Source organism: Olea europaea, unplaced genomic scaffold (genome assembly GCF_002742605.1).
Source record: "Olea europaea var. sylvestris unplaced genomic scaffold, O_europaea_v1 scaffold311, whole genome shotgun sequence".
Taxonomy (NCBI): domain Eukaryota; kingdom Viridiplantae; phylum Streptophyta; class Magnoliopsida; order Lamiales; family Oleaceae; genus Olea; species Olea europaea.
In genome coordinates this window covers 558,168-574,914 of record NW_019249854.1, presented here as the reverse complement: position 1 = coordinate 574,914, position 16,747 = coordinate 558,168, and the positions used below count along the sequence as shown (strand labels likewise).

At 35.1% G+C, this 16,747-nt stretch overlaps 4 protein-coding genes across 4 annotated transcripts in view; 1 reads left to right on the top strand and 3 right to left on the bottom strand.

The window, feature by feature from the left end:
* The first annotated feature begins 4,078 nt into the window (after positions 1-4,078).
* Positions 4,079-5,041, top strand: LOC111385254 (probable lactoylglutathione lyase, chloroplastic). Its single transcript, XM_023009631.1, has 3 exons — positions 4,079-4,217; positions 4,321-4,461; positions 4,677-5,041. The coding sequence occupies exons 1-3, from the start codon at positions 4,125-4,127 to the stop codon at positions 4,716-4,718; spliced, it is 276 nt and encodes a 91-aa protein (XP_022865399.1). The 5' UTR covers positions 4,079-4,124; the 3' UTR covers positions 4,719-5,041.
* Positions 5,017-7,654, bottom strand: LOC111385253 (VAN3-binding protein-like). The gene is made up of 9 exons (XM_023009630.1): positions 7,501-7,654; positions 7,134-7,402; positions 6,851-6,913; positions 6,493-6,561; positions 6,042-6,402; positions 5,587-5,748; positions 5,456-5,505; positions 5,330-5,387; positions 5,017-5,242 (listed from the first exon to the last, which is right to left on the bottom strand). Coding segments are annotated over exons 1-9 (1,227 nt in total). The 5' UTR covers positions 7,502-7,654; the 3' UTR covers positions 5,017-5,048.
* Positions 7,655-10,707: 3,053 nt separating this feature from the next.
* On the bottom strand, positions 10,708-12,947 carry LOC111385235 (VAN3-binding protein-like). Its single transcript, XM_023009609.1, has 7 exons — positions 12,792-12,947; positions 12,425-12,693; positions 12,142-12,204; positions 11,784-11,852; positions 11,333-11,693; positions 10,878-11,039; positions 10,708-10,796 (listed from the first exon to the last, which is right to left on the bottom strand). Coding segments are annotated over exons 1-7 (1,008 nt in total). The 5' UTR covers positions 12,793-12,947; the 3' UTR covers positions 10,708-10,713.
* A 2,467-nt stretch (positions 12,948-15,414) lies between these two features.
* Positions 15,415-16,747, bottom strand: part of LOC111385234 (tocopherol cyclase, chloroplastic) — a 6,793-nt gene continuing 5,460 nt past the window's right edge. The window contains 3 exon segments of the mRNA XM_023009608.1: positions 15,415-15,858; positions 16,532-16,707; positions 16,710-16,747. The exon segment at positions 16,710-16,747 is cut by the window's right edge and continues 116 nt beyond it. Of these exon segments, the coding sequence (XP_022865376.1) occupies positions 15,682-15,858; positions 16,532-16,707; positions 16,710-16,747 (391 nt within the window). The 3' untranslated portion in view covers positions 15,415-15,681.

Genomic DNA, 16,747 nt, shown 5'->3' with positions numbered 1-16,747 from the left:
GTTTAAAAGTAAAAGTCGAATATGGGAAGGAAGTAGGGTATATGGTGTAATTTTCCCAAGAAACTAGGCTTGAAACTGGGCTCCAAACTTAGTGGCCTCACATTATGTCAGTCCAATTAGCCCAGCCCATGAATAGTAAGTAAAAAGGGTTAATTTCATTTTTGGTCAATAAATTTTCAGTAAAATCTCAATGACCCGCTTCTCTTTGTTTTGTCACAATAATATCACTGAATTTCAATTTACTTCCGATATTAGTCACTGATGGCCTCCGTTATGATTTAAAGTTAAAATCTATCTTAAACTAGGGATGAATGGAGCTTTGAGCATACTTCATTAAACGAATTGTCATTAATTTTTTAAATACTTTTTATTTTAAATATTTTTGCAATCACAACATCACTAGGTAACGTGTTTACCTTAAAACTTAAGCCTTGATAGATTGCAATCAATGTATTATAATAATAATAAGAATAATAGGATTGGGGCGTTAAAGTTAATATTAGAGGCTGGAGTAATTGATATTAAGTTCCCGTTTATTTCTCATTATTTGTTCATTAAAATGAAAAATATGATCGTTATTTATCATATCAAGTCATTATATTTGACTTTCTATCTTTTGTGTGGGGGTCGTAACGACTATATTTTTTATTCTCATTTTTACGTTAATATGTACCAAATAGGGTCTAATATTAAAAATAAAATTGAAATCCAGTGGTATAATTGCAATAAGTTAAAGTTTGGTAACCATATTAAGATTTTACTTAAAGTTAAGTGATCAAAATTGAAACTAATCCTAAGAACGAATACTGGAAAGAAGTGACGGACGTTAACTACAGCAGATGAAGGTGGTATCCAATGGCGTTTAAAGTGACGTCAGCTCAACCTTGTTTTTCTGTCAGTACATTTTCTTCTTATACTAATAATTACAAACCCAGGGTTTTTAATGCCTCTGCTGAAAACCCATCTCGTAGAATCGCCCTTCTTCAGCTCGGCACTGGTATGCTCTCATAATTTTTCAATTTTTTTTTTTTTTTAGACGTGACCAATTTTTATATTTAAATTACTTATATGTTCTTATAAATCATTATTATGTGATTTTATCTGCGTATTCAATGCATGTGAGTAAAACAATATTTGGGCTTTGCATTGTTTGAGTTTTTCTCATTTTTGAAGGAAATTTGAAAGATTTAGCATGTTTGGCTGAGCTTCAGAACATGGGATTTTTATTTATTTTTTTTTTTGTTTTAAACTATACTACATATTGGGCATGTTGTGACTCCAACCATGTTATTGGTGCTTCCATATTTTCAGCCACCAAAAACGTGTTATGGAAATACACTTTTATAAATGGCATCCTGCTTGATGATGACACCTGGCTTTATTCCCACCATTGGATGAAGGGTTTACATGCTGGTGATATAAATGAGATTGACGGCTCATTTGGCTGTGTGACTTTTCATTCATCTAACTCTTGAGTGAGGTTCGAGAGTGTTCTTTAGTTCTCTCTCGAGTTAGGGTTTTTAGTTTTCCCTATTTTCTGTAATCGATCATCTCATTCGATGTTTTGGAAGGTTATTAACCACTAAATACTGATCTATTTCTTGAGTGATATATAGAGTCCTAATGTGTTGAGGTTAGGAATGTGGTCTGTTAGTTCGTTGTGAGTCTGAGGCAGATCTGTGGTTCCTTCGAAGAGATAAGTCTCTTTCTTGTGTATTCTTGTAGTGCTTGAACTTTATAACCTTCGATTGCCTGTTTTTGGGACTTTAGTGCAACCGAGCAATATCCACTTCGATTGGATGTTCAACAGGGGACTAGGTGCTAGTCATTGAACCTCTGGGGTTTCGGCCGAAAAATCTTGTTGTGTTCTTTATTTTCTGCAAGTTTAATTTCTGTTATTAAGTTCGATTGTATCTTGCAACTTATTGTGTGGGTTCTTTGGCCCCCTTTCAGGGCAAGTTACCATTTTTTTGCTTTACAATTAAAAAACTTAATGTAAAATACTCTTAACTATTTCTAATTTTGATTTCACTTATTTTAAAACTTCTAAGCAAATTTATAAGCTCTAATTTTTAAGACTAGATACCCCAAACAGAAGTTTTTTCTTGATGGAGGCATTATGAATGCCTAAGATGAATAATAATCTTCCAGAATATTTGCTCCTTCTGGAATTAATTTGAGTACACTCAATTGTTTCTCTGGTTGCATATTTCTTATTTATGATCTCAGTCATCTTCTTATTTTCTTCTTATATCAACATTTTGAGGGGCGTGTGTGTGGTTTCATGGTTATTCTGGTAAGTACGAAAATTGACACTTACTTCAGACTTTTGAAGAATACTATAGGATAACCATGAAATTAAATTAAACACACAAGTAAGAACTTGTCCGTGTCAAATAGAGAAAACTACTCCACCAGGAACACAATTAACTTTTCCTATGCTGATATTTCTACTCTCCTCTCCTACATTCTGCTCTACAGAGTCAACGTGGAAGCTATTATATATAATCAAATTCTGTAATTGTTGAACCATTTGATCTTGAAACTTGAGGTTACAGAAGGCCACGTTTATATAATTAAAATATTATCTTCAACACATCTCTCACATGCAGGTGGGGCTTACTTTTCCCAACACGTGTAAAATTTAATTTAACTGGATGGTGGCGAGACGGACCTTTGTGTTATATGATACCGTGTTGATCATCATAAACATTATTTAAATAATGTCTTCAAAATTTACAATTTCATTTATCCAATATTTATCTTCCCATTTTAAAGGAAGTTCCATGACATTATTATCTATAATTCTGAAAAGGAAAGGAACAAAGCCAGTGTGACCTGTGCAAGGTGATTTGGCATGAATATGATACTAATTCAAATGTGACTTTGTTAGTTCTGCAATCACTTAAGGTCATGACAACTCAGTTTATCCTTGACAGTACAGAATAAAAACTCAAACAGCACTACTGAAAAAGATTCAAAAATTAGAGAACAAGTTTCATAGATAAATGTACCTGGGTGGGCGAATGACAAAATTAATAAACTGGTCAATCATTTTAGCTTGAAATAGAAGCAGCCTCTCCCCGAGAGATGGGATTCAATTCCCAGCCATTGTAGATAGGATAGTTCCCCTGCAGTAACTTATTTGCAGTAGTAGCAGTGAAGAAATTCCAAGTGGGATTTATTGTATTAAGCTCAAATCCGTGGAAGGAACTTAAATTATTATCCCATCATCGTCACTATATTAAAGAGTCCAAAATCTCAATCAATTGAAGAACTCATAATGATAACAGCAACAGAACCAGCTCTTTTCGATTGAAAGGAAAAATCTTGGGGTTGAATTTCTTATTGTGAGTGCTGATCAGGGAGATATTAAAACTCTTTGATTCAAGTTTTCCATTCCTTTTTCTCTGCGGCACGAATATCTACAACTTGAGCTCCTTATCTGCATCACAAAAAGAAAAAAAAAAGGCAATAATAAATTATTAAAGGGTTGGTACTAATAAAAACATACCAAAGAAATATATTTTGATAGATCTCAGAAGCTCCTTAAAAGAAGAATGTTCACATTTGAAGTCTTAACAAATTCAAAAGCAAACAAAACAGCTCGATCTAGAGAAGAAGAACCTAAAGCCATAACAAATTAAACAGAAATTCACTCAACAACATACTAGCCTCCAATATACCTCACTCAAAAGAACCCCAAAAAAAACCCTTTTCAAAATTAACTGAAAAGCCAAATGGGGTGATTTTGTAATAATTAACAAAACAACTCGTCAGGTATTCAATAAAGTGCAATTTGAAAGAAGTAAACAAAAACGAGTGGTTTTAGAGAAATCTACTGTGTGAGGAAAAGAAAAAACGGAGAATTTACCTAGCAAATGAAGGTGGAGTTGCTGAGTTGTAAGCTGTAGCTGGTGGCTCTGCTCTGCTACGTTGCTTTCTTTTGGTTCCAAAGGTATTATAAAAATGTTACAGACGATAACCACAATTTTCCAATAAGTGAAGACCCTCGATTTTTTTTTTGTGGCTTTTTCTTTTTTTTTTTTTTTTTTTTTTTTTTTTTTTTTTTGGGGGGGGTGTTGGGGGGGGGGGGTGATTATATTCAGTATACTGTGGCCATTATGGGTTATGGTCCTGAAGATAAAAATACAGTTCTGGAATTGACATATAACTATGGCATCAGAGAATATGACAAAGGAAATGGTTATATTCAGGTAAATTTTCAACCTTACTTGTAACTGATTACATGCTTAGGAAATTATTCCTTATATGGTTATCAAAGTTCTATCATTGTGAAACTTGTTATGGTTTTACCAGATTGCAATTGGTACAGATAATGTTTATAAGACTGCAGAGGCTATAAAACTTTCCGGTGGAAAAATCATCCGTGAACCTGGACCCTTGCCAGGGATAAATACTAAAATCACATTATGCTTGGATCCTGATGGTTGGAAAACGGTATGCCTTCAGTTTATTTAAATGTTATTTTTTGTGCAAGTTTAAATTTTGTGTTATCAATGTCTTTGTTCCTAAATTTTGTAGACTAAGCTCGCAACTCTTTCTTATTTATCAAAATTTAATTTCAAGTGTTTGATCTATCCATCAGTCAACAGGTTCACAAATTCTAATTGATGTTTTACATTTTAGTTTAATGATCTCACGATTGCTTGCAGGCATTCGTCGATAATATTGACTTTTTGAAGGAGCTAGAGTGACAGAATCACTATATTTACTCCATTCACACGGAGTGGCAACCACCTATCAAGGTGTGTGACCGAAGAGAGTTTTTAGGGCAACTGAACTATTACCAAGAACATCATTTACCAATTTCCCTATAAATTAGATTGCTATTTCAAGAATTATCTGCTGAAACATTCTAGATAATTGTTTATTGTAGATCCATTAGTTATCTGTTGTAAAGTTGAAACTAATTATGTATTATATTTTGCTCAGTTTGTATTTTTGAAGAATACCATATCGTTTAGTTTTTTCGTAAAAATAAAGATCCATTTTTATGCCAATTATTGATCTTCTCTAACTCAAAATCATGTCATTCGCACACTCAAATGCAACATATGTTGGATCCCTTCGACCCACATCTGTTTGTCCCCTTTGTTTCTGCATTCAAACTCAATTATCCTATCAGCAGTTCGTATTGCAAAATAGGCCATTTGCTTGTTATTCTCCGTCTCACGTCCAGGCCATGCTGGGATGTCACAATATACATCAGAGACTATGCCTGCACCCAGGAAAAGACAATTCAGATTACAGTGGAAGATATTTGAAGTAATTCTTCACCTGTTACAGTTAAATTGTTTTTTCTTACATTTCTTTTTCTTAGTGAATGTTCCTCCCATGTACTTGCTTTTCATTTTAGCCACAACCTGTTTCATTATATAGGATTAACATTTTTTGAATGTTATGAGAATATGGCAGTGTTCAAAATTTTTACCTGTAAATTTGAATTTATGTTGAATGAGACTAGCTTCCAGTGGAGATCTCCTGTAAAAACCATGATTTTATTATCATAAAAATTAATACAATCTCTCTGTTAGTGCATAAGTACATTCACTGTATCATTACCTTTCCTTGTGCATTTAAGAATTTCTTCCCCTCTTGTAACAAAATCTAATGCTGCTAAGGTATTTGATTCTGTGCTGATTTGAACATTTTCGTCATTCAGCGCAATTGCAGGTCCATGCACCTTATGTAATCTTGCTCTTAGAGTGGCAGCACCTCTTAATGCTGTATTAGTAATTAATATCAAATCAGAATATAGTATGATAGATTAGCTTTTGATTCCTTTGTATGAGAGGTAGTTTCTTGTGAGCAGCAATTCATCACAAATAACTAGTAATCTCATTAAAAATTATCCAGTCAGGTTACGTGAGTTTGGTCTTTTGTACTCTGTCTTGGTCTTTCATTAAGCTACCTTAACTACACTTACAGAAAAACCAATAAATTTGTTCCCATTTGTGAACTTTGATTGATTTTTTAGATTCAGATCATGGAATCTATGACAGCAATTAAATTTACACCTGTAGCAGCTCCAGCAGTAAGTGTCATTATATCGCCATTAGTCCTTGCACTGATTGCTGAATTCACGACTGATAGGATTTGTTCATGATCAGCTCCCATATCTTCTGCAACTTCTATGCAGTGAGATGCAACAAGTGCAGCTGCAGATGCAATTCCAGTAGGTTTCTTAGTTTGGGCGGCTACTTTTTCTGGAGAGGTCATTGATGAGGCTGCAAGGGCAGCCACTGCAGCTGCAACCCCTGCCACAGATATTGCTGCGTGCAATTGAGCATTGTGAGCTCTATTCTCCTGCCTTTTCCGCTCTTTTTGATCTTTTAAACATCTACCTACTTTCTTGCTCCTGATAATGCTCCAGTAGAGCTGTTAGACAATAACAGTGATCAGGAGAATCCTGAATCTGTTTATGGCTTCTTATATGATGTTATGTTGGTTGAGCTTAAAATTTCTTACCCCATTTCTTATCAACTGTTGATTAGAAAGAAGCTCCTGGTTGAAAGCTTGATGCAGTTGAAGCAATTCCTGTATAGATTGAACTGATCGTAAATAATCCTCGGAACATGATGCATTCAGACATAAGATATGTATGAATTGGTGCTCAAGTCAATGCTATTTTGCATCTAGAATGAAACTATATGAAGAAAGTGTCTAGATTGTGTTATTTTGCATTAGTCTAGAGATATTAATGTTCCTAGAACCTAACCCATTGAAAAAGTGTGCTTACCCTACTTTCGACTGGTGTTATAAGAGTAAGTGAATGCTTTACTCGAAGCATTTATTGTATTTACAAGAATGACTTTGGAGGAATTACCTTTGTCTCATCGCTTCCTCTTGGAGATAATGGAGGACTCTCCGAAGCTGGTAATGGTTGATTCTTCAAGAAAATGGGAAAACTGGGTAAACAAATAATAAGAGAAATCTATATAGTTTTGTTTACTTTTATGTTGTGTTCTTTGAGGTAGATTTGACATTACACAATAGTATTCTAAAATCTTGTTTATTGTACTCTTAATATTGTTGAATACTATGTATCAAGCATGCTTTTACTGTTCACAGGAGTACTAAATTGGAATGATAAAATTTGAAATACGTACAGGTTCCTGCAGGGGGAGCAAAGAGCTTCCATTGTCAGCTCGAGCAGAACCGCCCGGAGAGCATGAAGATGGCTTCACGACTTGGACATGGCAAAGAGCATTCGACAGTTCCTTTGCAGACAGACTCCATGATCTAGCCAAGAACTCCATGGACTCTGTTGGAGTTTCCGGAGGGGGGCACATTGCTGGCAGCCAACTTGCATCATTGTCTTCCTCAATGTTTTCCAGCCTATTTGACTTGAATTCCGAGCCACCGGAGCATTTGAACACTGTTAACAGTCATAAAGTACAAAAATAACTTGGTAGGTTCTTGCTTATCAACTTTTACTCATTGTAATTAAGCTGAAATTTTGATCACTAGACTTACTCTTGATGTGTTTTGTCTATACCACTTGATGAAAACAAGCTTCAGAGGAAGATGATGTAGGGAAGGAGAAATAATCTGATCTTTATATACTAAGAAGCTAATTTATTAAGTGAATAAAATCAAAAGAATGATTCTGAGTGGAAGTACATTTTTGTTTTCTTTATACCTGAAAGGTCTCAAATAAAGTTGAGATAAATCATGTCTTCCAATTTCTCAGTGTCTGCTTTAATTTCCATATCCATTCTTTCTTTTTTTCTTTTTTTTCCGCTTTATATGTGCATAAAAGGCTATAAATTTCTTGAGCGGCGGGCTTAATTATGACTAAGGAATCCTTTTTCTCCCCATTATCACTGTTTAAAGTCAAAAAATAGGGCCCTCCATTACATGTTTCCCTGAACTATAATCAGCGGTCAGCAAGAATATACTTTAAAAGTATATTTAGCAAGTCTTAAGTTGCCGGACTCTAGTGGAAATCATGCTCTTGAGAATCTCTCTCAAGTAGAATATAGGTAGTCGTGACACTCCTACACGTGTTCTGGTACGTGTCCATGCTTCTTAGCTAGCTTGCATCATTGAGGGTAATGTCGAGTATTACAACCTGAAGAGGAAGCTGAGGTCTATACGGGTGTGGGTGCGTGTATGAAAATTTGATTCGTCATCTCCTCCTAAAAAGTAGGGAAAATCAAGGTCAGAGCATATTGTGCACTTTCTTGATTCATTGCTATCATCCGTACATTGTGGGATTGGGAGGTTGGTCATATTCTCCTGTATTTTGATTCTAGCTAATGGGAAATACACTCTTTGAATAGATATTCACATCGAGAAAATAAAAATCATCGTGCACTATGTGGTAAAGGATCCATAGAGAACAGGGTTTCGACTAGAATAAATGATAACATTGATCGGTATACAACCACTCTTTTGAACACAACTCAAAACAAAAACAACCCCTCAAAGTCAAGCAACTATATGAAGTGAAAGCGTGATTATTTTTTATCTACATTGAGGATCTATTGTAGTTTTCTAACTTTTAGGCAATCAAGAAAGTGGGACTCTCCTAAATCATATTGCTTTAAGTAATCATGTTTTAAGAAAACAATTGTGCACTAATGACAAATGCTATTTTCGGCTTATAGGGTAGGTTAGGATGGGCACTTGTCTACTTTAATAAACTTTTTTACTGATTGAAATGATGAAACTTGTAGAGGTGCTTTGCTTCAGTTATCTTTTCATCTCACCTCTTTGTAAAAGTGGTATAGGGGAGAATCTGCAGTTTCACAGGCCCTGGTAAAAGTGACTAAAGTTCCTTGATTCAAAGCAAACTTTATTAAAAATGTCGTAAGAATATATCCTTTTATTAGAGTAGGCAGTAATTTCACAAGCACAGTATAAAACACTATAGATTTTTACTTGGGGACGGTATCGTCTAAATCTTTAAATGGTTAGAGATAACACTGAATTACAATCTTGATTGGACTCGTTTCCTCTAAATAAAATAGGCCAAGTTCAGAATAAAGAATGACAAGAGCTCCAACTTTCAGCAATATCACGAATTACAAGTTCCACGACTCCTCAAACCAGGCCAAGTTATGGGGATATAAGAGAGCGTTCTTCGCGATGGTGTGAACAACACAGTTAGTTACACGCCCAACGAAAGAGAACATTAAGGAAGGAAATGAACTACATGAGTGTTCTCAACTAAGATTTTGATGAATTTTAAATAATTATAAATTCTAATGAATTTGGTGGATTTAAATAGATTCTTACAAATTTAATAAGAATCTCATTAAATATGATGAAATTTTAAAGTTCCACGACTCCTCAAACCAGGCCAAGTTATGGGGATATAAGAGAGCGTTCTTCGCGATGGTGTGAACAACACAGTTAGTTACACGCCCAACGAAAGAGAACACTAAGGAAGGAAATGAACTACATGAGTGTTCTCAACTAAGATTTTGATGAATTTTAAATAATTATAAATTCTAATGAATTTGGTGGATTTAAATAGATTCTTACAAATTTAATAAGAATCTCATTAAATATGATGAAATTTTTAAAAATTTACTTATATGTATTTTTTAACTTGAAATCCATCCAAATCTTTTAAAATCTTTCTATCAATGAAATCTTTATAAATCCACTAATTACTGAGAATACTTAAATTTTAAAAGATTTCATTAAAATTTCAATTGGGTACACCTAAACTTTAATGAATTTAATTAAAATTTAATAAAATCTCAATTGAAGATACATAAATTTAGAATGACTTTTAAAATTAATTGCAATCTCAATTGAGGACATCCCCCTAAATAAATCTGAAATTCTAAGCATATGTCTCCTTCAATCCTTCGATCTAGTTGTCCCCGGTCGAGATCACCAAAAACGCCTCCAGCATGAAACTGGGTTGAGCGATGCGCATTCCTTTATGCATTCCGCGGTTGATTGAAAAATGAGTCGGCTTTTGAGAGACAAGTCTAGTTTTTAAGTTGCATACTAAAGAAGGAAAAGAACAACATAAATCTGAAATTCTAAGCATACGACTCCTTCAATTGCACGAGTAATGCTACTCAGACGGGGATTAAAAACGGGCTTTAACAGGTACAGCCAACGTGGATAATTTTTTCCCCTTATCTATCCAATGATGCTGCACCATGTGTCCCCCTATTTTTAAAACCTGTCAATGACCTAGTTTGGGTAGCAGTACTACAATTGCATAGCATAGAGAGACGGTTTGTTCACTGGTTGTACAACATTATAGCAGTCTGATTCAATCATAGCAATAGCCAGTTCATGAACAAAAATGGAACTAAAAATGAAGGTATTTATATTTATTCTGGGCAGGTAATTTTTGGTAAAGTCCATATGGTTCAGAACAGAGATAATATAATTAACTCTCCAAGACTTAGAGTAACCTAGTCTTGAACTTTCCAAGAAACACCAACTCAGACAGAAATATTAATGAAAACTCAACTAGTCTTCATACATTTTTGTTGCTCAGTATATTGCAATATTTACACAACAATATAAACAATGTATCATACAATGGCATTGACACCTAAGTATAGACATTAGACACAGGACCCAATGCTACCTCTTGATTCATTTATGGTCCTGCAGGTGTGCATTAATCCAAATCATCTACAAGCCAGGGGGTTTAAGGAAAGGAACCAAACCAACTATCCCTTCCACATCAACAGGAAGCGTAAGTGAATGTTATGAGAATATGGCAGTGTTCAAAATTTTTACCTGTAAATTTGAATTTATGTTGAATGAGACTAGCTTCCAGTGGAGATCTCCTGTAAAAACCATGATTTTATTATCATAAAAATTAATACAATCTCTCTGTTAGTGCATAAGTACATTCACTGTATCATTACCTTTCCTTGTGCATTTAAGAATTTCTTCCCCTCTTGTAACAAAATCTAATGCTGCTAAGGTATTTGATTCTGTGCTGATTTGAACATTTTCGTCATTCAGCGCAATTGCAGGTCCATGCACCTTATGTAATCTTGCTCTTAGAGTGGCAGCACCTCTTAATGCTGTATTAGTAATTAATATCAAATCAGAATATAGTATGATAGATTAGCTTTTGATTCCTTTGTATGAGAGGTAGTTTCTTGTGAGCAGCAATTCATCACAAATAACTAGTAATCTCATTAAAAATTATCCAGTCAGGTTACGTGAGTTTGGTCTTTTGTACTCTGTCTTGGTCTTTCATTAAGCTACCTTAACTACACTTACAGAAAAACCAATAAATTTGTTCCCATTTGTGAACTTTGATTGATTTTTTAGATTCAGATCATGGAATCTATGACAGCAATTAAATTTACACCTGTAGCAGCTCCAGCAGTAAGTGTCATTATATCGCCATTAGTCCTTGCACTGATTGCTGAATTCACGACTGATAGGATTTGTTCATGATCAGCTCCCATATCTTCTGCAACTTCTATGCAGTGAGATGCAACAAGTGCAGCTGCAGATGCAATTCCAGTAGGTTTCTTAGTTTGGGCGGCTACTTTTTCTGGAGAGGTCATTGATGAGGCTGCAAGGGCAGCCACTGCAGCTGCAACCCCTGCCACAGATATTGCTGCGTGCAATTGAGCATTGTGAGCTCTATTCTCCTGCCTTTTCCTCTCTTTTTGATCTTTTAAACATCTACCTACTTTCTTGCTCCTGATAATGCTCCAGTAGAGCTGTTAGACAATAACAGTGATCAGGAGAATCCTGAATCTGTTTATGGCTTCTTATATGATGTTATGTTGGTTGAGCTTAAAATTTCTTACCCCATTTCTTATCAACTGTTGATTAGAAAGAAGCTCCTGGTTGAAAGCTTGATGCAGTTGAAGCAATTCCTGTATAGATTGAACTGATCGTAAATAATCCTCGGAACATGATGCATTCAGACATAAGATATGTATGAATTGGTGCTCAAGTCAATGCTATTTTGCATCTAGAATGAAACTATATGAAGAAAGTGTCTAGATTGTGTTATTTTGCATTAGTCTAGAGATATTAATGTTCCTAGAACCTAACCCATTGAAAAAGTGTGCTTACCCTACTTTCGACTGGTGTTATAAGAGTAAGTGAATGCTTTACTCGAAGCATTTATTGTATTTACAAGAATGACTTTGGAGGAATTACCTTTGTCTCATCGCTTCCTCTTGGAGATAATGGAGGACTCTCCGAAGCTGGTAATGGTTGATTCTTCAAGAAAATGGGAAAACTGGGTAAACAAATAATAAGAGAAATCTATATAGTTTTGTTTACTTTTATGTTGTGTTCTTTGAGGTAGATTTGACATTACACAATAGTATTCTAAAATCTTGTTTATTGTACTCTTAATATTGTTGAATACTATGTATCAAGCATGCTTTTACTGTTCACAGGAGTACTAAATTGGAATGATAAAATTTGAAATACGTACAGGTTCCTGCAGGGGGAGCAAAGAGCTTCCATTGTCAGCTCGAGCAGAACCGCCCGGAGAGCATGAAGATGGCTTCACGACTTGGACATGGCAAAGAGCATTCGACAGTTCCTTTGCAGACAGACTCCATGATCTAGCCAAGAACTCCATGGACTCTGTTGGAGTTTCCGGAGGGGGGCACATTGCTGGCAGCCAACTTGCATCATTGTCTTCCTCAATGTTTTCCAGCCTATTTGACTTGAATTCCGAGCCACCGGAGCATTTGAACACTGTTAACAGTCATAAAGTACAAAAATAACTTGGTAGGTTCTTGCTTATCAACTTTTACTCATTGTAATTAAGCTGAAATTTTGATCACTAGACTTACTCTTGATGTGTTTTGTCTATACCACTTGATGAAAACAAGCTTCAGAGGAAGATGATGTAGGGAAGGAGAAATAATCTGATCTTTATATACTAAGAAGCTAATTTATTAAGTGAATAAAATCAAAAGAATGATTCTGAGTGGAAGTACATTTTTGTTTTCTTTATACCTGAAAGGTCTCAAATAAAGTTGAGATAAATCATGTCTTCCAATTTCTCAGTGTCTGCTTTAATTTCCATATCCATTCTTTCTTTTTTTCTTTTTTTTCCGCTTTATATGTGCATAAAAGGCTATAAATTTCTTGAGCGGCGGGCTTAATTATGACTAAGGAATCCTTTTTCTCCCCATTATCACTGTTTAAAGTCAAAAAATAGGGCCCTCCATTACATGTTTCCCTGAACTATAATCAGCGGTCAGCAAGAATATACTTTAAAAGTATATTTAGCAAGTCTTAAGTTGCCGGACTCTAGTGGAAATCATGCTCTTGAGAATCTCTCTCAAGTAGAATATAGGTAGTCGTGACACTCCTACACGTGTTCTGGTACGTGTCCATGCTTCTTAGCTAGCTTGCATCATTGAGGGTAATGTCGAGTATTACAACCTGAAGAGGAAGCTGAGGTCTATACGGGTGTGGGTGCGTGTATGAAAATTTGATTCGTCATCTCCTCCTAAAAAGTAGGGAAAATCAAGGTCAGAGCATATTGTGCACTTTCTTGATTCATTGCTATCATCCGTACATTGTGGGATTGGGAGGTTGGTCATATTCTCCTGTATTTTGATTCTAGCTAATGGGAAATACACTCTTTGAATAGATATTCACATCGAGAAAATAAAAATCATCGTGCACTATGTGGTAAAGGATCCATAGAGAACAGGGTTTCGACTAGAATAAATGATAACATTGATCGGTATACAACCACTCTTTTGAACACAACTCAAAACAAAAACAACCCCTCAAAGTCAAGCAACTATATGAAGTGAAAGCGTGATTATTTTTTTATCTACATTGAGGATCTATTGTAGTTTTCTAACTTTTAGGCAATCAAGAAAGTGGGACTCTCCTAAATCATATTGCTTTAAGTAATCATGTTTTAAGAAAACAATTGTGCACTAATGACAAATGCTATTTTCGGCTTATAGGGTAGGTTAGGATGGGCACTTGTCTACTTTAATAAACTTTTTTACTGATTGAAATGATGAAACTTGTAGAGGTGCTTTGCTTCAGTTATCTTTTCATCTCACCTCTTTGTAAAAGTGGTATAGGGGAGAATCTGCAGTTTCACAGGCCCTGGTAAAAGTGACTAAAGTTCCTTGATTCAAAGCAAACTTTATTAAAAATGTCGTAAGAATATATCCTTTTATTAGAGTAGGCAGTAATTTCACAAGCACAGTATAAAACACTATAGATTTTTACTTGGGGACGGTATCGTCTAAATCTTTAAATGGTTAGAGATAACACTGAATTACAATCTTGATTGGACTCGTTTCCTCTAAATAAAATAGGCCAAGTTCAGAATAAAGAATGACAAGAGCTCCAACTTTCAGCAATATCACGAATTACAAGTTCCACGACTCCTCAAACCAGGCCAAGTTATGGGGATATAAGAGAGCGTTCTTCGCGATGGTGTGAACAACACAGTTAGTTACACGCCCAACGAAAGAGAACATTAAGGAAGGAAATGAACTACATGAGTGTTCTCAACTAAGATTTTGATGAATTTTAAATAATTATAAATTCTAATGAATTTGGTGGATTTAAATAGATTCTTACAAATTTAATAAGAATCTCATTAAATATGATGAAATTTTAAAAAATTTACTTATATGTATTTTTTAACTTGAAATCCATCCAAATCTTTTAAAATCTTTCTATCAATGAAATCTTTATAAATCCACTAATTACTGAGAATACTTAAATTTTAAAAGATTTCATTAAAATTTCAATTGGGTACACCTAAACTTTAATGAATTTAATTAAAATTCAATAAAATCTCAATTGAAGATACATAAATTTAGAATGACTTTTAAAATTAATTGCAATCTCAATTGAGGACATCCCCCTAAATAAATCTGAAATTCTAAGCATATGTCTCCTTCAATCCTTCGATCTAGTTGTCCCCGGTCGAGATCACCAAAAACGCCTCCAGCATGAAACTGGGTTGAGCGATGCGCATTCCTTTATGCATTCCGCGGTTCATTGAAAAACGAGTCGGCTTTTGAGAGACGAGTCTTGTTTTTAAGTTGCTTACTAAAGAAGGAAAAGAACTAAATAAATCTGAAATTCTAAGCATATGACTCCTTCAATTGCACGAGTAATGCTACTCAGACGGGGATTAAAAACGGGCTTTAACAGGTACAGCCAACATGGATAATTTTTTCCCCTTATCTATCCAATGATGCTGCGCCATGCATCCCCCTATTTTTAAAACCTGTCAATGACCTAGGTTGGGTAGCAGTACTACAATTGCATAGCATAGAGAGACGGTTTGTCCACTGGTTGTACAACATTATAGCAGTCTGATTCAATCATAGCAATAGCCAGTTCATGAACAAAAATGGAACTAAAAATGAAGGTATTTATATTTATTCTGGGCAGGTAATTTTTGGTAAAGTCCATATGGTTCAGAACAGAGATAATATAATTAACTCTCCAAGACTTAGAGTAACCTAGTCTTGAACTTTCCAAGAAACACCAACTCAGACAGAAATATTAATGAAAACTCAACTAGTCTTCATACATTTTTGTTGCTCAGTATATTGCAATATTTACACAACAATATAAACAATGTATCATACAATGGCATTGACACCTAAGTATAGACATTAGAAACAGGACCCAATGCTACCTCTTGATTCATTTATGGTGCTGCAGGTGTGCATTAATCCAAATCATCTACAAGCCAGGGGGTTTAAGGAAAGGAACCAAACCAACTATCCCTTCCACATCAACAGGAAGCGTAAGAGCTCGTTTTATAGTTTCCGGTGTATATGTCTTGCCTTTCCATGTGTTGAACCATGGTCCTCCTCCAACTTCTACGGCTGCCATGTTACTTGTCACATCAAGTATAACCTATCAACCAAAAGGAAAATGGTAAAAAATTATTAGTAAATTTGGAAAGTTGGAAGCTCTCTGTATCACAAAATAAAGGCTGTTACAGCTATTCTATTAGATGGATTGTTTAGCATAATATTGTAATAAATTCTTTTTACATTCTATCTTTTTCAAGGGAAAAGAACAAATTGCCTATTCCAACATTTGAGGTAGGCATGGATAGTGTCGAAGTGTCGACTGAGAACTCAAGGTACTTAAAGAGTTATCCCTTGACGAAATTCTTGACAATCAATCTATCAACGTCAGTGATTTCCATCAGGGAAAAAGTTGGTGAGTTCAAGGTTTGGAGTTTTGTTTCAAGTTAAAAACACCAAAAACGTACATAATAAAAACAGAATTACTTATAAGAAATATAAGGAGATCTTATAAGTTCCACTAAACAAGCTATGAATGAACTGGACCATGAGACGAGGACAGTTACGTTCCAAATGGAGAGTGATATGGTGGGAGAACAGAATTTGGACATGTTTGAATGTGTGGATAATGTCTTCTCCAACAAATTAGGTTTAACCCGTTTTGGCCTAGCAAAGACGTGTGCCAAATAATTGATGACAGGAAGACAGCATTTTACATAGTAGCTTCTGAAGTACTGACACTTCCTGAAGTGACAACCATGGAGGAATAGCAGTACCTTTCCTTCACTGCCATCATATCGTTTTTCCCATAATCGGAGACTTAAGTCAGCAAAACAAGTATCCTTGCAAGCTGGAGCAAGGCCAGCCTCTGAGGTGGGGGCTCGCAGTGTTGTACCCACATCCTTTGTTGTTGCCACCAACTCCACCTGCATAAAGGGATTTGATTTAGAAACCAATCAGAACAGCAGAGCAAGCTTGACTCAAAATGGTAT